The sequence below is a fragment of the Bos indicus genome, chromosome 8, assembly GCF_029378745.1.
Source record: "Bos indicus isolate NIAB-ARS_2022 breed Sahiwal x Tharparkar chromosome 8, NIAB-ARS_B.indTharparkar_mat_pri_1.0, whole genome shotgun sequence".
NCBI lineage: Eukaryota > Metazoa > Chordata > Mammalia > Artiodactyla > Bovidae > Bos > Bos indicus.
In genome coordinates this window covers 7,148,374-7,171,962 of record NC_091767.1, presented here as the reverse complement: position 1 = coordinate 7,171,962, position 23,589 = coordinate 7,148,374, and the positions used below count along the sequence as shown (strand labels likewise).

At 39.4% G+C, this 23,589-nt stretch overlaps 1 protein-coding gene and 1 long non-coding RNA gene across 2 annotated transcripts in view; one reads left to right on the top strand and one right to left on the bottom strand.

Moving 5' to 3' along the window:
- Nucleotides 1-8,254: 8,254 nt before the first annotated feature.
- LOC139184499 (uncharacterized) overlaps nucleotides 8,255-23,589 on the top strand; it is a 46,257-nt gene continuing 30,922 nt past the window's right edge. Inside the window, exons 1-2 of the long non-coding RNA XR_011567989.1 lie at nucleotides 8,255-8,408; nucleotides 9,659-9,823. This is a non-coding gene — a long non-coding RNA (uncharacterized lncRNA). The remainder of the gene's footprint in view (nucleotides 8,409-9,658; nucleotides 9,824-23,589) is intronic.
- On the bottom strand, nucleotides 14,858-22,677 carry LOC109562432 (disintegrin and metalloproteinase domain-containing protein 20-like). Its single transcript, XM_019965514.2, has 2 exons — nucleotides 22,541-22,677; nucleotides 14,858-17,838 (listed from the first exon to the last, which is right to left on the bottom strand). The coding sequence occupies exon 2, from the start codon at nucleotides 17,742-17,744 to the stop codon at nucleotides 15,426-15,428; it is 2,319 nt and encodes a 772-aa protein (XP_019821073.2). The 5' UTR covers nucleotides 17,745-17,838; nucleotides 22,541-22,677; the 3' UTR covers nucleotides 14,858-15,425.

Here is a 23,589-nt window from a genome sequence, read left to right as displayed (position 1 = left end):
GCTGGCAAAGGCTCACTGAGAAGTCAAGGGCTCTTTGTTAACTATAGCTCTCACCACTTCCTTTTCCTCTCTGTAAAGGAGGAAAAGGAAGTGGTCCTTCCCTTGCTGTGTGGGGACTTGAATGTAGTTCACCATGGTTACAGAGCCCATATTTCAATTCTCTGCTAATCCCTGATATACTCATCTTTCCTGGGGAAATATCTGGCAGTCTGTTTGTTTCAGGTAAACATTTTGGTGGCCCTTATGGTGTTGTAGCCACACATTCTGGGAAACAAACTCACTCAGAAGGACAATGCAGATAGTGGAGTGCAGTTTATTACACTGATGGGCCCAAAGCAGAGTCTCCTCTAAGCCAAGGACCCTGACCAGTTTTTGTGAAACCCTTATATACCCTAAATATACGTGCCCAAACCCACCTCCCCAAATTCCCTGAAACTAGTCTGAACAAAGGAAAAGAAAGATACAATCAAAGTTAACCCTTGATTCATATGCCTTAAGCCTATGTAGTTAACAGAGGACAATTATCAATAGGCCTGTGGTCATACCCCAATAAGCATAATAGAATTTATAATTCTATTTGGTACACAGATAATTAGGGTATTCTTTTAGGCTATGGAGAGTCTAGGTACGAGCCCTGGGGCTCTTCCATCTGGGGGGTCTGGTTTTCCAGTTGGTATGTTGTTTCCATAGATACTGGGCATATAGCTCAAAGTCCACAGTCCAGCCCAAGATGGAGTCCTGCTTTCAAGATGGAGCCTGTTCTGTCTGTTTCCTCCTTTAATGGGACCCAGAGAAGACTCTGACAGTGAACCAACAGGTGTGGTACTCCAAGTTGAGCCCACGGTTGCTCACTGCTTTTCCTGCCATCCTGGAATTTGAAGATGTATCTTTCTCCTGGATCTGAGAGCTCACACCTTCTCTGCTTTTGAAGCTGAAAGGTTGTTGCTGAACCACAAAAGACTCCGGGATTCTTGGCCTCCAGAGGAGAAGAATTCAATCCGGGGCCAGAGACGAGGCTTGATCGCTCAGGGCTTTTGTGTAATAAAGTTTTATTAAAGTATAAAAGAGAGAGAGAAAGCTTCTGATAGACATCACAAGGGGGCAGAAAGAGCATCCCCCTGCTAGTCATTAGCTGGATGTTATATAGCTAGTGGCAGTCTGCTAATTAAAGAAAGGAAATGTCTCAAAACTCAGAGAATGGCACCAGGCCCTTCACCCACAGCATGCATTTTGAGATAACATTGGCACCAGGTGAGTCATCCCAGGCCATAAAACAATTGACATGAATCTTGAAGAAAGGCAGATTTCCATACAAATATAGAGTTCATTAACATAGATTAGGAGAACAATATATGAGTATAACATACTGGTTTGTCAAGTCATGTCTAACTGACTTGAAGACAGAGTCTAGGGTTAATACACAGTACATTAGCATAGCTTAAGACAAATATTTCCATAAGAAAAATGCATTGGTTAGCTCAAGGTTTGAGAAAAGTTAAGTTCAGGTGGAACCAGGTATCATTTTAAGAGAAACCTCTTTGTATAGAGAAGGGGAAAAAATATAACACTAGTTGTTTCCTCCTGCCGCTTAAGAGAGAGATAAAACATGTCTGACACTTGCAGCTTATTTCCTCCATTTGGAGACCCCTGGCCTTCCTGCCTGTTACTCTCTCAAAGCTCTCAGGCTTTATTCGGATTCCATTTAAAGGTTTGTCTGATGAAGACCCCTGTCCTGTACGCAAGTCCTCATTTGGCACTTAGGTCTGATTTTGAGATTAGACTGTTTCAGCTGAAGCTGGCTGAAAATGCCTTGGACCCAGTTTTTTCAGGAAGGGTTTGCTTAAAATGAAACTGTACTAGCTTTTCAGCCTTTGATTTTCCCTTTGGAAGAGCTGCCCTCTGAAGAATGGCTAAAAACAAGCATTTGACCTGACTCCTCTGGGATTAAGCCGACTCCTTAGGCATGGCTCAGATTGGCTTGCTAAGTTATTTAAGTAGTTTGTGCTGTAAGCCGTTTGAAGATTGTTCACTACTCTAGAGCAGCAGTCCCTGACTTTTTTGGCACCAAGGATGGGTTTCGTGCAAGGTAATTTTTCCACAGACCAGGAAGAGGGGGATGGTTTCAAGATGATTCCAGTGTATTGCATTTTGTGTGCACTTTGTTTCTATTATTACTATTACATCAGCTCCACCTCAGATCATTAGGCATTAGACTGTGGAGTTTTGGGACCCTTTTCTCTTGATGAAAGTGAAAGAGGAGAGTGAAAAAGTTGGCTTAAAGCTCAACATTCAGAAAACTAAGATCATGGCACCCGATCCCATCACTTCATGGCAAATAGATGGAGAAACAGTGGAAACAGTGTCAGACTTTATTTTTTGGGGTTCCAAAATCACTGCAGATCAGCCATGAAATTAAAAGACGCTTACTCCTTGAAAGAAAAGTTATGACCAACCTAGACAACATATTAAAAAACAGAGATATTACTTTGCCAACAAATGTCTGTCTAGTCACGGCTATGGTTTTTCCAATAGTCATGTATGGATGTGAGAGTTGGACTATAAAGAAAGTTGAGTGCCGAAGAATTGATGCTTTTGAACTATGGTGTTGGAGAAGACTTTTGAGAATCCCTTGGACTGCAAGGAGATCCAACCAGTCCATCCTAAAGGAGATCAGTTCTGAATATTCACTGAAGGGCTGATGTTGAAGCTGAAACTCCAATCCTTTGGCCACCTGATGTGAAGAACTGACTCATTTGAGAAGACCCTGATGCTGGGAAAGATTGAAGGTGGGAGGAGAAGGGTATGACAGAGGATGAGATGGTTGGATGGCATCATTGACTCAATGGACATGAGTTTGAGTCAACTCCGGGAGTTGGTGATGCACAGGGAGGCCTGGTGTGCTGCAGTCCATGGGGTCACAAAGAGTCAGATACGACTGAGCAACTAAACTGAACTGAACTTCCTCTACAGAAAAAAGCCTCTGGGAAAAGGGATCTCAGTTATCTGAGTATTATGAATGCCCCCACCTTTTACAGGGACAGATGCAATTATAAATGTTACTATCTGAAGATATCTAGAACTTATTCTTCATTCACCAGTGTGTGCAGACATAAAGTTAGGATAAATTTGAGCAGGTAGCTTATAGAAGTATTGTTTAAATGAGTTCTTGGTATAATGAAGTTCAATAGGTTATTTGGTGTCTTGATTTAGTGAGCCAACATGCTAATTAAACACTTTGGGATTGGTTTTGACTACTTTCCCATAGCTTGGCATCATTTATAACCTGATTATTTTGTTCAAACTAAGGTTGGACATGGAAAACTGCTTTTGTAGATGAAGAGAACATTTAAAGCTTTTATTACAGAATGTAAAGTGTTTAGTGTCTATAATCTTTGATATTGCTCACTCCTAAGGAAATTAATTTGGTTGATATTTAATAACAATTAGATGCTTATATTTTCTACCAGTTATAATATTTTAATCTGCATAAAGACCTTTATGTTTAGTCTGTGCTACTGCCCATATCAGATTTTGTGTTCAAAGACAGCTCAGTGGTACACTCTTTGTAGACATGTATATAAAGAATCTCAATTAAAAAACCCCCAACCATTCCACTTATCTAACATTTTCTTACTTTTCAATATTCTGCTACATGTTAAAAGTCTGATTTCCATGTTTGTCTTGGCTCTGTAATTTATAGTGTTCATTAGCCAATATGATTAAATAGCATTCAGTGAGCCTTTAAATGTTTCTTAGTTTTAGCCTATTGTGGAAGGTCATCCTGTGTAAAGTCATTTGCAAATGATAGGTGACATCATTATTGTGTTTATTCTGCTGATACAAGCATCAAATTAAGCATTCCTATTGTGAGATGGCCTGTCAGAAGACAGGCTATCTCACTAAGTGCCAGTGTTAATAGCATTGCCTGAACAAAATGTTATAATGATCTCATTTGAGAGAGCTGAATCTGAAATGAGAATATCACCATTTGAGAATATCACTGATGGTAATATTCTCATTTCAGACTTTTTCAAATTTCAGTTTAGAAAGTGATATTTCCATTCATTTATTTTAACCTATTTGCATGTCATTAAATATTATTTGAAACTATGAATAATATTTTTAGTTTGTTGACCTGAGCCTATACAAAAACAAATTATAATAGACTCCTATTGACCTAACAATAAACAAAATTAAGGCCTATCAGATAAAAGGGCTTCTCTTATACTTTACAGACTGACTGAAGTCCATTTTTAAACTAATTATAACTTAAGTATGGAACATGACAAGATTAAGATACTACACAGATCATAATCTGTTTTAAGTGGTATTTAATAGTAAATAGGACAGATTCAGAGGTGAAGAAATAAGTAATACTAGCTCTCTTGTGTGCATGCGTGATAAGTTGCTTCAGTTGTGTCTGACTCTTTGTGACCCCATGGAGAGTAGCCTGCCAGGCTCCTCTGTCCATGGAGTTCTCCAGGAAAGAGTACTGGAGTTGGTTGCCATTCCCTTCTCCAGGGGATCTTCCCAACCCAGAGAATGAACCTGTGTCTCCTGCACTGCAGGCAGATTCTTTACCACTGGGCCACCGGGGAAGCCCATATTAGCTCTCTAGTAAAAGCTAAATCTCAAATCAAAATATGTTATTTAAATATATATTGTTTGGAAAAAACTTCAAGTTATTTAATTTCTTATGGATATATAGTAGCCAGTTGGCAGAAAGAGGACCTGATGTACCCCTAGGACATGTGTGAAAATAAACTTTGTTATGATATTTCAACCAAATTCATAACTAATCACTGATTTTTACATCCACAAACCCAGTTACAAATATCTATGTTTTGGTATTTTGACATATTATAATGATTTGTGCTTTAGGAGATAGAGAATGCACTTTTGAAAGTAATTTAAAAATAATGTATTTTTCAAATGATAATTTTTTAGAGTGCTGTGATATTCTTACTGAAATTAAACCTGAGAGTTGCAAGAACACTTCAGGATGATTTAATCAGGTCAGTTACATCATGGTTAAGGTTTAAAAAAAAAACCCAAACCACATAACAACAACAATCACAAAATTTCCCAGCATTGTCTGAAAATTTAACAGACTTTTGATATTCGTTCTAGATTTAGTAGTCCAGGGGAATAGGCTGACAACCTGTATTAAAAAGTAAATACAGAAAGAAATGAAATTACCCCGAGTGTTTTTTAAATTAATTTTTATTGGAGTATATAGTTGCTTTACAATGTACTAGTTTCTACTGAACAGGAAAATGAATCAGCCATACATATACATGTATCCTCCCTTTTAGATTTCCCATTTAGGTCACCTTAGTGCATTGAGTAGAGTTCCCTGTACTATACAATGGGTTCTCATTAGTTATCTATTTTATACATAGTATCAATATTGTATATGTGTCAGTCGCAGTCTCCCAATTCATCCTATCTCCCCTTTCCCCCTTGGTATCCATATATTTGTTCTGTACGTCTGTCCTGATATTCTTACTGAAATTAAATCTAAGAGTTGCAAGAACACTTTCTGTCAATTTCTGTCCAAGTGTGGTTTGAAAACTAATGATATATTTTCTGTACTGCACTGTAAGAATATTGAAATGGCAAGAAAACTATGTTACTCCTGAGGGACATTCTCTGACATTTTCTGACAGTAGCAGTTTTCCTGAAATTTATATTCCCTTAGCCCCTCATCATGTCCACATCATACTTTGTTTGTCTGTCCTTATAGATTAAGAGTTTAAGAATGTAGAACTCCCAGATCTAGCATGCTGATGCCCTATTCATTCCATCAGGCTAGAATAACCTTGAATGTTTGCTTTATTTTAAATGACAAATAGAAACTATCTGAAATAATCCATAAGAATTAACAGAGGTTTTTTTATATCTTACAGTCCACAGCAAAAACTCTATATTACATGTGTGTTTCTCAAAGTCATTCCTCTTACATATCATAACTGGAAATTTTTAGCTTACTCTTTTCCCTAAATACGTTAGAATGTGTATTAACAAATTTTTCAATAAGAAAAAAATGATATGTAGGGAATATCATGAATTTTAGTCATCTAGGTTATCCTGAAGAACATCCTGAAGATCCTCCAAGAACATCATCATATTTAAAATTCTTAAAACATGTCCTTTGCATGTAGTAATAAAACTTGCCTATATTTAAGGATGTTGCTGTTTTAGTTGCTAAGTCATGTCCAACTCTTTTGCAACCCATGGACTATAGACCACCAGGCTCCTCTGTCCATGGGATTTCCCAGGCAAGAATACTAGAGCCGGTTGCCATTTCCTTCTCCAGAAAATCTTCCCAACCCAGGGATTGAAGCTACATCTCCTGTAGTACAGGTAGATTCTTTACCTCTGGGCCATGAGGGAATCCATATTCAAGTATAACAATACTTAAACAGTGAATTGGAGAAGGAAATGGCAACCCATTCCAGTATTCTTGCCTGGAGAATCCGATGGGCAGAGGAGCCTACTGGACTACAGTCCATGGGGTCACAAAGAATCAGACACGACTGAGTGACTAGGCACAAATAGTGAATAAAATGTGCTATACAGTTTTCTAAGCTCTTTCCAAGTATTAGCATACTGTTAATACCAGTAGGTAGGTACTATTATTATCCTGAGAGGAGGGCCTGAGAGGAGGGCCTAACAGGAGGGCCCACAGTAGTGCTGAGGGAAAGTCTTTCAGAAAGTTTAATAGGAAACAGATCATGTAGCAAATTAGGGAAAGAACAGAGTTTTAACTTGCTGTTTGAACCCTTTTTTGCATACCATTACTAATCCCCCAAATGTCTGGGTTGTATACATATGACTTTCCAGAGTGAACTCTAGGTTTTTCAGCCTCCAAGCAGCCACATATAGCTGGCCATGTATAACTGTATCCTGACAATGAGACAGAAGAGGAAGCAATCTGTGATAGTTTTTGATTGACTTTCTTACAAGATAGCTAGTATGTATGTTTGGTGTTTTTCTCCTCATTTTTTCAAGGTGATGCTGGGAATAGAAATTAATAGCTGGAATTCCATATTGGATCATAATAAGTTCTAAACCATGAGCTTTACCTGGTAAGGCAGTCTTAAAATACTTTGGGTACTTTATACTAACTCTCAATTGCTTAATCCCCAATATTTCATGAAAGAGAAATTTAACCTGTCTTGTTTCTGTCCCTATTTTCATCTCTGTATTATTTATAGCTGAATGGAATCCTTACTGATAGATTCATTAAGTTATATTAAATAATATGAAATTAAAGTATTTGAGAACACTGGGTATATATGTTTATATTCACTGTATTAAAATTAAAAGGAAGGAATTAAAAAGCATGTATTAGCTAATTTTAAATGATAGTAATAAAGCATTACATGTTAATATACTTAATGAAGAACAGTTATATTTTCCAAAGCAAAAATGTAAAGAGAAAAGTGACAGTTTTTAATGTCAGGTTTAATAAAAGAAATGTTGAATGGATTCTTATATCTGATGTTTGAATTTAATTTTTTGCCATGTGATTTACTGGTTAAAATATATGAAGAAAATCTAGCCTCACAGAAATAAAAATGCATTTGGAAAAGAGAGGAGTATCAATATTTTTTGATAATTATGGATATTTTTGTCAAGTACTGTTTCAAAACTCAACAAATGGTAGTTTCTTAAATGTTAGCTGTAGCCAATGAAACTGAAAGCATATCAATAATAATTTTATCCAGTTACATTTAAAACTTATTGGAATAGCTTACATTTTGGATGAATATTTTACCACCTTGGAAAATTACTAAGTAACGAAAAGCTTCCACATTTGATACATTTCAATAAAAAAAGAAAAAAATTTAAAAAAGTCACAGCCAATCTTATCAGGAAAGACATTGTTAGAAAATGTGGTGGTTCCAAATTTTCCAAAATTCTAATAATTGAATGGTTAAATGTTATTAATAACAAAAATAACTGTCGGTTGCTGTTACAATAGGCTTTGTTCATTTTAAAAGAAAATACCCTCCAGATAACTAGAACTGAATAACTATTGTTAATCGGTTGTTCTTTCTAGTAAAAATTGAGTTCTGTAAAAGTAGCTAGTTTAGTTCTTGTTTAAGAAAACCTCCATATCTCTGTTCACCAAAATGCTTTACATGAGCTCCCCATTTTATCACTCATAATAAAAAAAGATGTGTACTGAAGTGTAACAGAGCACAGTGAACTCAGCCTTTAGCACAGCAGCCATTGCTGTGCATCATTACTCTGCACCCTGTTACCAGGCAGTGGATCCTGCTAAGCAATTGGGCAGTGCAGCAGTGGGCCCTGCCCACAAGCAACCAGCTGTTAAGAAACCACAGTTAGTGAGGGGACTCAGACAACAGTGGAGCGGTGGTCGTGAGGTGGAGAATGAGGTAAGAGGTGGGTCCTGGCCTTCCCTCCCAGGCCTTTCAGGTCACCCAGCCTTGGGCCAGCAGATGAGCTGGGGCCCCAGAGAACAGGTTTAGGGCTGTGTCCTGCAGGGCTTCAGAACCCTCACCAAAGTCACCCACTAGCCTCAGCCCAGGCCTTGGGGCAGCAGTGAACCTCTCTCCCATTCTGCTCTCTGCAACCTAATAGCAGTGGCAGTGTGCTGGGTCGCAGTCTGTGGGACCTAGTGTCCCACTTTGGGTGGCCTGAGGAGCCCGAGAGCCAGCTGGGTTGGGCGCCTGGCTTCTTTAGAGATGACAGCTGGGTGGAGCCTGGGGACCCGGCCCTGAGGGAGCTGCCAACTGAGCTCTGTCTCCTCTTAGCCAGGACCAGGACCTTGGAGGGTGAAAGTTGTACCTTGGCACCTTGCCCTTTCTTGTCAAGTCAGAGAACATCATTCATTTGGTAGAGATTTACAGAAACATCGTCACCTGACCATGACCTGACCTCAAGAACAAAGGATCTAAACCAGGAGATTTGCAACAACTAACCTCATCCCTCCCTCACCTTTTTTGCTTTTCAAAGGGCTTTGATGAGAGCTTTCAGTAATTTGGGGGTTCTTAGAGCGTGAGCCACTCATCTGTTTACATGGCCCTGCATTAAACCTTTCTGTCTTCCAAACTGCAGTGTTTTAGCATAGTTTGGCCTCACTGTGTGTCGGACACTTGACTTGCGTTGTTCAGTAACACAGGGAGAAGTATGCAATGAAGTTAATTCTACTGTTTCATCCGGCAGAAAGTGGCTTTTTAAAAAGTTCTGAGCGAGTCACCCCATCATGTAGAGGTCCTGGCCAAAAGAGACATCAGCTGAGGGCAAAGAGAACAAGAAATGGAAACAAAGAATTTCTGTCATCTGAATACACATACATAGTATCTATTTTATATATCCTTGTATATATTATAAATTAAGCAGCATTATCATTTTTTCCTCCTTGCTTTTCTCTCTTACCTTGAGATATGGCAAATGGGTGTTGGTGAACTTTATAATTTGGTACTTAGAACACAGACTATCAAGGTGAGATTATAAGTGACTTAGAAAAGGAATGAACAGTACTCAAAGATAGAGCCAACAGGCAGATGGGATATTTGATATTTCTTTTTGAAGCCACCTTCCTTCCTGGTGGAACTACCAGGTGGGTTCCCAACTGGAAGTGACCCCTGTCTACAGCTCTTCCACTTACTTTTTGGTTTTCCAGTTTGCTGACTACAGATTTTGGGGCCTCTCATCTCCATACTCTGGTGACCAATTCGGAGCTCTGTCATCAAGGAACGCGTGAAATGGAGAGCAGGAAGTGTAACTTCCTGTGGGAAACCGGTGGGCCAAGTTCTGAGGAGAGTGGCTGTTTCACTTCACTCTGAAGGTAGGCCTACCTCAAAAATAAAAGAAAGTTCAGGTATTCCACTTACTGGCTCTGTGTCAAGAGTACCATTCATTTCTTTTCTGGTTCACTCATATTTGTATCACCTCTTGGTTCTGTGTCTCAGGGGGACCCAGCTTTATGATTATGGTCTACAGTCCTTTCAGACTCAAGCTTAGAGTCTCTTTCTCTAGCCCTTAGTGTGAACTTTGTACTCAACCAATTCCCAGTGTTAAATCTTCCTTTTTAATGTAGTGGAGGAGTTTTCCTAGTTTGCAGTGGAAGCCAGGCTGATGCAAATAAATTATTTTAACATCACTCCAAATTATAATTACATCTTTGTGATTGTTTCCATAAAACAATAATTTTATGTTGTTTATTACCCTGGTCAAATAATTACTGGAAATCTCAGTAGAATCAGTTCAGTTTAGTTCAGTTCCGTCACTCAGATGTCTGACTCTTTGCGACCCCATGAATCAACCACGCCAGTACTCCTGTCCCTCACCAACTCCCGAAGTTGACTCAAAATCATGTCCATTGAGTCGGTGATGCCATCCAACCATCTCATCCTCTGTTGTCCCCTTCTCCTCCTGCCCCCAATTCCTCCCAGGGTCTTTTCCAATGAGTTAACTCTTCACATGAGGTGGCCAAAGTATTGGAGTTTCAGCTTCAGCATCAGTCCTTCCAAAGAACACCCAGGACTGATCTCCTTTAGGATGGACTGGTTGGATGTCCTTGCAGTCCAAGATTTTCTCGAGTCTTCTCCAACACCATAGTTCAAAAGCATCAATTTTTTGGGGCTCAGCTTTCTTCACAGTCCAACTCTAACATCAATACGTGATCACTGGAAAAACCATAGCCTTGACTAGATGGATTTTTGTTGGCAAAGTAATATCTCTGCTTTTCAATATGCTACCTAGGTTGTCATAACTTTCCTTCCAAGGAGTAAGCGTCTTTTAATTTCATGGCTGCAGTCACCATCCGCTGTCATTTTGGAGCCCCCCAAAATAAACCTGACACAGTCTCCACTGTTTCCCCATCTATTTGCCATGAAGTGATGGGACCAGATGCCGTGGTCTTGGTTTTCTGAATGTTGAGCATTGTGCCCACATTTTCCCTCTCCACTTTCACTTTCACAAGAGGCTTTTTAGTGCCTCTTCACTTTCTGCCATAAAGGTGGTTTCATCTGCATATCTGAGGTTATTGATATTTCTCCTGACAATCTTGATTCCAGCTTGTGCTTCTTCCAGCCCAGCGTTTCTCATGATGTTCTCTGCATAGAAGTTAAATAAGCAGGATGACAATATACAGCCTTGATGTACTCCTTTTCCTATTTGGAACCAGTCTGCTATTCCATGTCCAGTTCTAACTGTTGCTTCATGACCTGCGTATAGGTTTCTCAAGAGGCAGGTCAGGTGGTCTGGTATTCCCATCTCTTGAAGAATTTTCCACAGTTTATTGTGATCCACACAGTAAAAGGCTTTGGCATAGTCAAGAAAGCAGAAATCAATGTTTTTCTGGAACTCTCTTGCTTTTTTGATGATCCAGTGGATGTTGGCAATTTGGTCTCTGGTTCCTCTGCCTTTTCTAAAACATCTGGAACATGAACATCTGGAAGTTCACGGTTCAAGTATTGCTGAAGCCTGGCTTGGAGAATTTTGAGCATTACTTTACTAGCGTGTGAGATGAGTGCTATTATGCGATAGTTTGAGCATTCTTTGGCATTTCCTTTCTTTGGGACTGGAATGAAAACTGACCTCTTCCAGTCCTGTTGCCACTGCTGCATTTTCCAAATTTGCTGGCATATTGTGTGCAACACTTTCACAGCATCATCTTTCAGGATTTGAAATAGCTCAACTGGAATGCCATCACCTCCACTAGCTTTGTTCCTAATGATGCTTTCTAAGGCCCACTTGACTTCACATTCCAGGATGTCTGGCTCTAGGTGAGTGATCACACCACCTTGGTTATCTGCATCTTAAAGTCTTTTTTGTACAGTTCTTCTGTGTATTCTTGCCACCTCTTCTTAATATCTTCTGCTTCTGTTAGGTCCATAGCGCTTCTGTCCTTTATCGAGCCCATCTTTGCATGAAATGTTCCCTTGGTATCTCGAATTTCCTTGAAGAGCTCTCTAGTCTTTCCCATTCTGTTGTTTTCCTCTGTTTCTTTGCATTGATCACTGAGGAAGGCTTTCTTATGTCTCCTTGCTATTCTTTGGAACTCTGCATTCAGATGCTTATATCTTTCCTTTGCTCCTTTGCTTTTCACTTCTCTTCTTTTCACAGCTATTTGTAAGGCGTCCTCAGACAGTCATTTTGCCTTTTTGCATTTCTTTTCCATGGGGATGGTCTAGATCTCTGTCTCCCGTACAATCACGAACCTCCGTCCATCATTCATCAGGCACTCTGTCTATCAGATCTAGTCCCTTAAAACTATTTCTCACTTCCACTGTATAATCATAAGGGATTTGATTTAGGTCATACCTCAATGGTCTAGTGGTTTTCCCTACTTTCTTGAATTTAAGTCTGAATTTGGCAATAAGGAGCTCATGATCTGAACCACAGTCAGCTCCCGGTCTTGTTTTTGCTGACTGTATAGAGCTTCGGCATCTTTGGCTGCAAAGAATATAGTCAATGTGATTTCGGTGTTGATCATCTGGTGATGTCCATGTGTAGAGTCTTCTCTTGTGTTGTTGGAAGAGTGTGTTTGCTATGACCAGTGCAGTCTCTTGGCAAAACTCTATGAGCCTTTGCCTTGCTTCATTCGGTACTCCAGGGCCAAATTTGCCTGGTACTCCCGGTGTTTCTTGACTTCCTACTTTTGCATTCCAGTCCCGTATAATGAAAAGGACATCTTTTTTGGGTGTTAGTTCTAAAAGGTCTTGTAGGTCTTCATAGATTCGTTCAACTCAGTAGGAATAATTCCTTAAAAAATGATGAAATTATTTCAACTTATCAGAAAATGTATACATCTCCTATGTTTCCAGTAAAGGTTTACATTTTACCACATTGTTTGTTTCTCTACTCACTGATTTTTAATATATATGACAATTGTTATTTGTATTGACTTGTAAGAATCCTTTACTTATTGTTTAAAATATTTTGTACTTTGTAAACTTTCTTCTTAGCTTTTAGAATTTTTATAGTAGAATTTTATATGTAGAAATTCCTGTAAGCTACATTTAATGGCAGTTTTTATGTTTATTTTTCAGTTCTATAGTTTTTAACTCTCAATCTAATTGTTCTGGGTCCTGAGATAAAAAGTTAATATAAATAGTGACGTTCACTTTGCTGTGCAGCTGAAACTAATAGATTGTAAATCACCTGTACTCAATAAGAATGTAAAAGTTAATGTAAGTGGTGACAAAGAAGAACACTAATTTATTCCCAGTTTCACTGGGAACTTCATTTTAAAGAATGTTCAATGATTAATTTTCAATGATATTTATTATTAGGTTAGGAAAGCTTGCTTTTATTCCTACCTGGCTATGAAGTACTTTTCATTGTCAATAGAGTTTAAATGTTATTTAAGGCTTTTTCTGTATGTGCTGCGATGAGCATATGTTTTATGTTTTTAATATCCAGTAAGAAATTATATAAACTATGCTTGCCTTTAAATAAATAAATCCTACTTTGTGAAAATGTTATTTTCTTCCTTCTGCTGAAGATGTTATTTCCTCATTTTTGCTGAATTTGATATACTTGTTATTTGTGATTTTTGTTCAATCTCTGTACATGAAGTCAGTATTTCTTTCTTGTATTGTTTTTGTCCAGAGTTTTACTGGATGCATAATATTAGTTAAATACTTTATCCTTTAGTTTTATCCTGTAAAGTAATTTCTGCTTGTGAATAACTGAGGTCTGTTCCTTAAGGTTTAACACTCAGCAGCTTACCTTTGAGGACTGCTGTCTGTGGGTAAAATGTAGGGAAAACAATCCATTTGTTATTAATTTCATCGTGTTAATCAGATGTTTACTTTTTATAAATTGATACTATTCATTTATAGTTTTACTTAAAATGACACATCCCACGTAAGTTTCTTAGTAATCTTTTCATATGTTTACATATCTGCTATGGTGGCTCAGAGGGTAAAGAATCTGCCTGCAATGCAGGAAATCCAGGTTCGATCCCTGGGTCAGGAAGATCCCCTGAAGTAAATGGCTACCCACTCCAGTATTCTTGCCTGGGAAACCCCATGGACAGAGTAGTGTGGCAGGCTACAGTCCATGGGGTCCCAAAGAGTCGGACATGACTGAGCAACTGACACTGGCAGCTTTCTTTCATTGTTTCAAATAGTGGAGGTTTTGGTGTCCAGCATTTGCAAGTGGACTGCCAGCTTTATGAATCTAATAGCAACAAACATAATGGCAGTTCCCCAGCAGTGTAACAATGGGACCAAAGAAGGGCACAGCTAAGAAAATTCCTCCTGGGACCCGAGTCGTCAGCGTGTGTCTAGAAGGCAATGCACATGTGCTAAGGAGTAACTACCCACTTAGAACAAGGAGAGTATGGTATGGGCAGACTTGAAACACTTCCAGGCCACAGGGAAATTTATTACAAAAGGGCAAAACTCTCATTGGCTACTGGGAGTCAAGCACATTTTGACCAATACTAGCTGGAGAAAAGGCCACCCTGAATATCAGTGAAGGCATAGAATAAAACTGAGTATTTCAGACCAAATGGAGAATCTTAAACTGAAGTAGAATAGCCAAAATTAAACATAAAATTAAATGCCCCCTTAAAATCAAAGGGAAGAGGTAGTGTTCTTGGAATCTTTGCAGTAGGTCCTGTGGGTCTAGTATGTGATCCCTGAGGAAAGGGTTAGCCCACCTGGTATGGGAAACTCAGGGATTTGGAGAACATTTAGACCTGGGACTCAAAACTGGGAGGCTACAATGCTTGGTAGCAGTGCCAGTATGGCTGAGACTTATAGTCTTGTTGGTTCTGAGTGTAACCAAATATGTATATAGCAGAAATTATGGTTGCTGCTAAGGCGAAAGCTGTTAATGAGACAATTCTGACATGAACACAAATCAAATTTTCCCTGGGTTTCAACTCTTTCTCTAGTTCCTGCCATTGGCAGAAAGGAACAGGAGAGGATTGGCATATAAGACATGTAATCTGTAGGTTACCAGTCCTTGTGTGACAAGGCCAGAGTACAAGGAGGAAGGGCATGTGGGATAGAGGAACAGTAAATCAGACACACACACGAACACCATCCACAGACTGTCTCTGCTCCAGACACACACAGAGAATAATTCCATAAAAATTGACCACTTAAAATCGCTTAAAATAATGGAAAGTAGAAATAGGCTAGGGATTAGTAAATTTTGTTTACTGGTTGTTTATGGTCCCAAATGATTAGGAAAAGTTGGAATTTTCTGCCAATGATCTAGGACACATGTTATAACATTGTTACTTCCAGGAGATTACAGTCTAATACTTGGGAAAGATCACTAGGCTTTGGCAGTCTCTTGAAATAGGAGCTATTGGTTTTTCCTTGTTTGTTGTTTTTTCAGTAGGCACATTCTGTGTTTCTTCCTTAGGTAAAGTTAGAATATTCTGTGCTTACATCCTAAGTGAAGCTGTAACATATGTCTAGTTTTTAGCTAGAGTTTGATGAAACAGACACCTCTTCTGTATCATCTTTCTTTTTTGGTCTCATGAACAGCAAAAACAAAAGCAACAGACATAGTATTAGAAACAAAAGAAGAATCAGGAAATATGGTAGCAGGTTCCTCTTTCCCACCCTTTCTTCTGTTTGGGGCCCAGGGGTTTCTTCTGTTTCGGGCCCAGGGGTTTCTTCTGTTTCGGGCTCAAAGGTGTCTTCTGTTGGGGACTCAGGGGGTGGGCCACTGTCCACACTGCCTCCTCGGCCTCTTTTCTTGCAAATGGGAGGATTCCACCCAGACCTGCAGTGGCAGTGCTGTCTGTTGTTGCAGACTCCCCTCAAAGAGCAGAGATGAGGTGAGCAGTTAGGTGCTACAGTGGACAAAGAGACACACCTCCTTCTGATGCACATGTTTTCGGGACCACACTTTGTACCATCTTTCACTGCACCAATATCAGCTATTCTTATCCCGAAGTGGTAGTCTGTACCCCAGCAAGTGTTATTATCGAATTTAGTCCAATGCAGAGTAGTATGATTGCTCATTAGAGGAATTTCTTGGATGTTCTCACACTGAACCCTCCCACACAGGCTGTCTGCCATGCTGCATCTTATGTATGAGGTTTCTGTGATACCACAGTTACCAAAACGGTCACCTCGGGTATTCACTGCCCTGTAGCAACTCACATTTGCATTCTTGGCCCTTATGCCAAATATTTGCCTACACTGTTCATGGGGGCGATTGCATCTCTTTTTATAGCAGTACCCACCACCTGTGCAGAAGGTCCCATCCTGCTTGTACACATCTTCTGGACACTGATTGGTTGTCCCATTGCACCACTCTGGAAGATCACATTCATTTGCTACTTGCCTACACACGGTGCCTGATTGGCTGAACGTGCAGTTATGGCAACAAAGCCCAAAAGCACAGTTGACACCAGCTGTCACAGTGCAGTTTAACTGACAACAGGGATCAGTGTTACACGTCTTTAAGGATCCACAGTCACACTCTTCTCCTGCTTCAACCACACTGTTTCCACAGCGTGTCTCCCTCATGACTGTCTGTGACATTGGTGTATTGTACAAACAGGATTTTCTACGACCAATGTTCCAATAATCAGCATAGCTGCAGTTGCTGAATTTAGTTGTTAATGCTACAACTGGATACAATATGCAACTTGATGCTCCACATTTACATCTTTTGGGATCATCATGTTTCATACCCAAAAGATGACCCATCTCATGAGTCACAATATATGATAAAGTAAAAATTGGTTGATTGAGGAAACTCTCAATTCCACAGTTAAATTGACGTTGACACACTGTCCCAACAAAGGCTAAGCCACGAGTTTTACCAAAATCCTTTTTTATAAAAAGTTGTACCACATCGTGGGGCACACGTTTATCGAAGCCCTTTTGCTTCCATTTGCAAAAGTTGTCCAAGGACTTTCCAATTTTTCCTATTGTAATAAGGGTTTTTTCAGTCCATATCTCCATTCCCTTGAAAAATACCTCAAGACCCAGTGCTTTCATAAGGCCATTTATTCCATTTAAAACAAGGAACACTTCTTTCTCCACAAGCGAAGCATTACTTTTATGATGAAGATATCGACTGTAATCTATGACCACTGCCACTTCAAGAAAATAGTGGTGGGTCCACCAGCCTGTATAGGCACTTTGCATCAAAGTGGAATTAATGCTTTCTTGAATCTTCAATTGTCCTGCTATTTTCTCATCTGTTAACCCACATCGAAAGTATGAAAAATTTGTGTCCTTATTGTCTAGCTTATATATTAGATGCTCAAATGCAGTAGAAAACCTTTTGGGTTCAATTTCATAAACAATGTCATTTGTCTGTAACATTCCTTGAAAGCCCCCGAAGCAGTTACTGAGGGAAACCAGAGACTCTGGGTCCCCCTCCACGTAACCACTGTAATAACAGTCATCCTGGACAAAAGGTTGGTCTTGCAGGAGAACACCCTTGTCTGCGTAGGTGAACACCGGGAAGTTTTTGGACAAAAAATTCTTCTTGACCTTTATATGAACAACATGTCTCTGGCCCCCAAAATGCAGTTTGTAAGAGAACCAGCCTTGAAGCTTCATGCCTCTGCCAGTGGGTGTTACCCTCCGGGGAATCACCACTTCTGGGGGGCCAAGTCTTTGGGAGTGTCCAACCTGGGGCCATCCAGGAAGGAAGAGGAATACTTTCAGCCAGACAAGCAGGAGAGTAACCTTCATACACACCAGGAACTCACCAACACCTATCGCGGAGACATCATATCTAGCCATTGGTGGAAAAAGAGGGCAGGACAGCATACATCAGTGTTCAGTCTCCTCCGTTTGAGCTGATGTATTCAATGTTAACCTTTAGTTTGTTGTCTGGCAAAGTCATGCAGTCAAAGCAGCAGCACTAAAAGAAAAACAAATAAGTAGAACAGGGACTGGGTGGGAGTGATGAGCAAACCAAGATAGAGGAAAAAGGAAGGGTACAGGTTAGGATGAATGAGAGTTTGGCTTAAGACATGTCTGACAGGCTCTTAAGTAATGGTGAGGCAGAGTGAGACTGTATGAGTACACACGAATGGTGACTGGCCTACGATGACACTTGTTGAATCTAGAGGAAGGGCACATAGTGATTCGTGATACAGTTCTTTATGTCTATTAATATGTGCAAACATTTCCACAATATATAACACAAAAGAGTCTTACTGGGAAGGTGAATGAATATCATCTTCTGATAAAGGAGTCTTGTGTTACACATTTGGATGTTATGATAATAAACTATAGGTCCTCCTTTTACTTACAAGTGAGAATTCTTTAATCATAATATTCAGGAGAGATATAAGTATTATTCGCAGATATTATATTTTCTCATTGTCCATATAATGTATTTCCATGTAACAAGTCATTATTTGTCCTACGTCCTCTGCATTTCTCTTTATCTAAATCTATGAAATTGCAGGCGTCCAGCACTGCTAGCTTTCACAGCTTTGAGGATCTACTGTAATGCTACCTAATGCAATGACTGGTAGACCCAGGTGGCCGTGGGAGGGGGAATATGTTGGGTTGTTGATGGATGTTACTCAAATGTATTTACATTCTATCATACTGTTAAGAAGAACAGCATTTAAAAAGCTGTACCCTTATAAAATGGAAGAAAATCAGGGTAGCTGGGAGGGTATCAATTGAAAATTGTAATGTACTGAGTGCAAAATAACCTTCAGAAGTAAAAAGGAAATCAGTGGCTCCTTGAAGGAGGAAAGCTTGGAGTAAGGAAATATTGTCTTAGAGTGGCAAAGACATCAAAGTCTCCACATTATCGGACTTTAAGGTAATCAGTTCCCGAGTGCAACCTCACAATGTATTACTTCATAATAAAAACAGATAATACATATGCCATATGAAAATACCATCTACAGTTATCTCCATCATACAAATGTGTTATCATATATTTGTTAGCATGAAATCTGACAACATGCCTGGCTGGCAATACTGATGTTCTGCTTTCTTCTTTGACCAAAGCATTTAAAAAACATGTAATGTTCATACATGATGGTATACACTTAGAAAACATAAATGAACACACAGATCAAGATTATTAACCGGTCTAGAGCTCTAATTTGAACAGAGGTTTTAGGGGAAACAGCACATTTGGAACTTTTAAAAGTGCTTTCAATACTGTATATTTGAAATGCTTGCTTTATTCCTCTGGAATCATTCTCATGTCATTTATGTAATTTTCATTTCATAAAAAGATGAAACAATGTGCTGTGAGCTCACACTTCTTCACAGAAAGCCTCTTATTCCTAGTAAATTCTGCTAACCCTTTAAATCAAAAGGATAAGGTGACAATGTGTAGCCCAGCAGAGAAGATTTCCATTCTCAGAAATGGAAATACATGTGCCATACAGACTAGACATTTGTTAGTAATGTCCTTTGATGATCAAACATACTTCCAGACCTCTAAACAGCTAGCCATCTCACTAAGCTGTGCTGTGCTTGGTCGTTTAGTTGTGTCTGACTCTTTGTGACCCCATGGACTGTAGCCCACCTGGCCCTCTGTCCATGGAATTCTCCAGACAAGAATACTGGAGTCGGTTGCCAGGCTCTCCCTTCAGGGGATCTTTCGAACCCAGGGATTGAACCCAGGTCTCCCGCATTGCAGGCAAATTCTTTACTGTCTGAACCACCAGGAAAGCCCCTCATTAAGCTACCATTTACAATACATTCTTACTCTTAAACCAGTTCTCAAATCAGTCCTACATAAGCCTCAAAGAACTGGGCATCTGATTTACTAATGTATTATCCACCAATATTTTGATTTATCTTCTTGGTACCAAGTGAGTGCATGTCTAGCTTAATTTCATAGCTCATTTTCAAAAATGTTTAGACATTGACTTAAGGACATGGTCTGTATCTTAATATCACCTTGACTGCTCTAACTTCTACACATTATGAAACTGTTAACCACAACCTTACTCCTAATAAAAATTCACCCCTCAGATTTATAAATGATGAAGATAACTTTTCATCATATCTCCCCTTTTCAGTGCCCTTTATTTTACGTTTTACTACTGTAGTCTCTGATATTCAATATGCTATCTAGGTTGGTCATAACTTTTCTTCCAAGGAGTAAGCGTCTTTTAATTTCATGGCTGCAGTCACCATCTGCAGTGATTTTGGAGCCCCCAAAAATAAAGTCTGACACTGTTTCCACTGTTTCCTTATCTATTTCCCATGAATTGAAGGGACCAGATGCCATGAACTTCGTTTTCTGAATGTTGAGCTTTAAGCCCACTTTTTCACTCTCCTCTTTCACTTTCATCAAGAGGATTTATAGTTCCTCTTCACTTTCTACAATAAGGGTGATGCCATCTGCATATCTGAGGTTATTGATATTTCTCCTGGCAATCCTGATTCCAGCTTGTGTTTCTTCTAGTCCAGCATTTCTCATGATGTACTCTGCATATAAGTTAAATAAGCATGGTGACAATATACAGTCTTGACGTACACCTTTCAGACTTGATTTTTTTGGGCTCCAAAATCACTGCAGAAGGTGACTGCAGCCATGAAATTAAAAGACACATACTCTTTGAAAGAAAAGTTATGACCAACCTAGATAGCATATTGAAAAGCAGAGACATTACTTTGCCAACAAAGGTCCATCTAGTCAAGGCTCTGGTTTTTCCAGTGGTCAGGTATGGTTGAGATAGTTGGAATATGAAGAAAGCTGAGTGCCAAAGAATTGATGCTTTTGAACTGTGGTGTTGGAGAAGACTCTTGAGAGTCCCTTGGACTGCAAGGAGATCCAACCAGTCCATTCTAAAGGAGAGTAGCCCTGAGAGTTCTTTGGAAGGAATGATGCTAAAGCTGAAACTCCAGTACTTTGGCCACCTCATGTGAAGAGTTGACTCATTGGAAAAGACTCTGATGCTGGGAGGGATAGGGGGCATGAGGAGAAGGGGACGACAGAGGATGAGATGGCTGGATGGCATCACCGACTCAATGGACATGAGTTTGAGTGAACTCTGGGAGATGGTGATGAACAGGGAGGCCTGGCGTGCTGGGATTCATGGGGTCGCAAGGAGTTGGACATGACTGAGCGACTGAGCTGAACTGAATTGTAGTCTTGTTTTAATTCCTGTCAATTCAACCACTGTGGACTAAAATCCTCAACCCAAACTAGTGCAGATTTTTTCACTTGCTTTCACACTCTTAACAAAAACTGCAGAACTGCTCAGGAAGGAAATTACAGAGTATGTTTGCGGTAATTAATGAGTAAAAGGCAGGCTAAAATTGGCACGAGGTACCTGGTGTGTGTGCTGTGTGCTGAGTCATGTCCAGCTCTTTGCCATTCTGTGGACTATAGCCCACCAGGCTTCTCTGTCCATGGGATTTCCCAGGCAAGAATACTGGAGTGGGTTGCCATCGTCTAGTCCAGGGCATCTTCCTGAACAGGGATTGAACCTGTATCCTCTTTCATCTCCTGCATTAGTAGGCAGATTCTTTACCCCTGAGCCACCTGGGAAGCCTGAGATGCCTGATACTTCGGTCAAAATGATGAAATAATGAACTGATACTTTCTTCAACACTTTGTTTTTAATACATTGAGCTTTTTTGCCTGCATATAGTAATATTGTTTAACTTGCTAGTTTTCTAAATTTTCTTTTCTGCCTGGATATAGTAATGTTGTTTCTTAACATGCTAGTTTTCTAAATTTTCTCTTCAGCACCTAGGACCCTCAGCTTAGCAATCTACTGTCTTTATCTCCACAAGTAGTTATTATTGAATTGAAAGGATGGTACTTTAAACCATAAAGCCACAAAATTTTTATTTTGTGTATGTTTAATGCAGAATTTGATACCTCTGTCCTTTATTGTTGCAGCGAGTTGGTGGGGGACTTAACTTTTTAGATTGAGTATTTTTTTTTTTTTTTCACCATTTAAAAAACCTGAGATCCTGGGGTATTAGGGTACTTTTCTTGTAGGAAGAGGAGCATATTTAACAAAGTATCAAGGCTCCATAATGAAGGAAGATCCTTAAATGGAATCCTTAAATGGGATCTATTTTAGGACACCAACCTCTAAATTGTGAGTAGAATCCTTGCAATTTTCACCTCTACATTCTACGTATGGGAATACGTGGGATAAGAATGATGATAGTCATTATATAGTCTTGGTCAGGGACTCTAGGGACACTGTTCACGAGGGAATATAACACTTTCACTAGTAATGTGGTACAGTACCATATACTAGCACACACACTTCAACCTAGACTGCTACATGTTATCTCGTAGATTCCTTTTTTCATCTTTTCCACAGCTTCATCAAATTCAGTCATCTCGGTATCATAATTATCACAGCCTCCTCCCTTTCATTTACAGCCCAATTCAGTATTTTCCAAATTGCAAAAATGCATTTTTATACTATTTTTAAACTCTTAATCAAGTAGAATAGAGCAGAATGGGACATAATATAGGTCATAGATACCCCTCTAGTTTTGAAAAATTCACAAGGAATCATGTTGTGTTTGTAAGGATATGTGTTTCTGAATTCACATGTGCACAAATTCTAGCACTTTTCCCTTCACAGTTAAATTCTTGAAACACTTACCACAGGTAGAATTAACGGTTACCATGGTATTTTCTAGTTATGACTTTGTGATACTTTGTGCCACCAAGGTCTGTGAACAAATATTTAAATGGAAACATCACATGACAAAGAACAATAAAAATCTCTCCTCTTTCATCTCTTCCTTCTTTATGTTCCAGATTGAAGTGCTTAGCAACAAGGCTCCTTGAGTTCTAAAGACCATGGCAATTGGATAAAGGTCTTCCACATTCTGGCTTTGCCTTGTCCATCATACTCTAATTACTCCTCAATATGAATAAACCTGAGTATAGTCCTTATTCCCATCCCATGTATTCTCTCCCTTAGTATAAGTGTTTAGTGTTTTTTATTCATACTTTAGTGCTTTATTCATACTGTGTCCCTCATCTCAGATTATTTTCTCAGCACAAAACCTTATAATGAAACAGTTGAATTGCTTCAAGTTCCAGAAATAAGTTTGATCTGGTTTAAACCATTGTTCAAGGATTGAGGCTTCAGTAACCATCTATGACTTTCACTCTAAGGTCAAGGATAACTTAGAGACATTTCACATGTGTAAATAAGTGTGCCTCATCCATTACAAGAACTGTTGTCAGTAAAGAAGTGGCACAAAGAGATTACAAAGAAGAGCGAGATGAAGAAAGTAGAGTGTGGGTGGTGATGCTAGCATCGTAGTGGCATAAGTTGTTCCTATTTTCTCTCCGCTTCATTTTACAGTTAATTTACCACCCTTGTATTAGCAAGACTGTTGATGCCAGGAGGGAGTTTGGGAAACAGTCATCATTTGTGCATCAGAAAATAAACAACAGCTTGTTAAGGGCTTGAATTCCTTGGAATTGGATTAATAGTACCCACGGGGCTTCCCAGGAAGCTCAGTGGTAAAGAACCCGTCTGCCAATGCAGGAGATTTGGGTTCGATCCCAGGGTCAGAAGATACACTGGAGGGGGAAATGGCAACCCATGCCAGTATTCTTGCTGGAAAATCCTGTGGACAGAGGACAGTGGCGGGCTACTGTACATGGGCTCACAAAGAGTCAGACATGACTAAACAA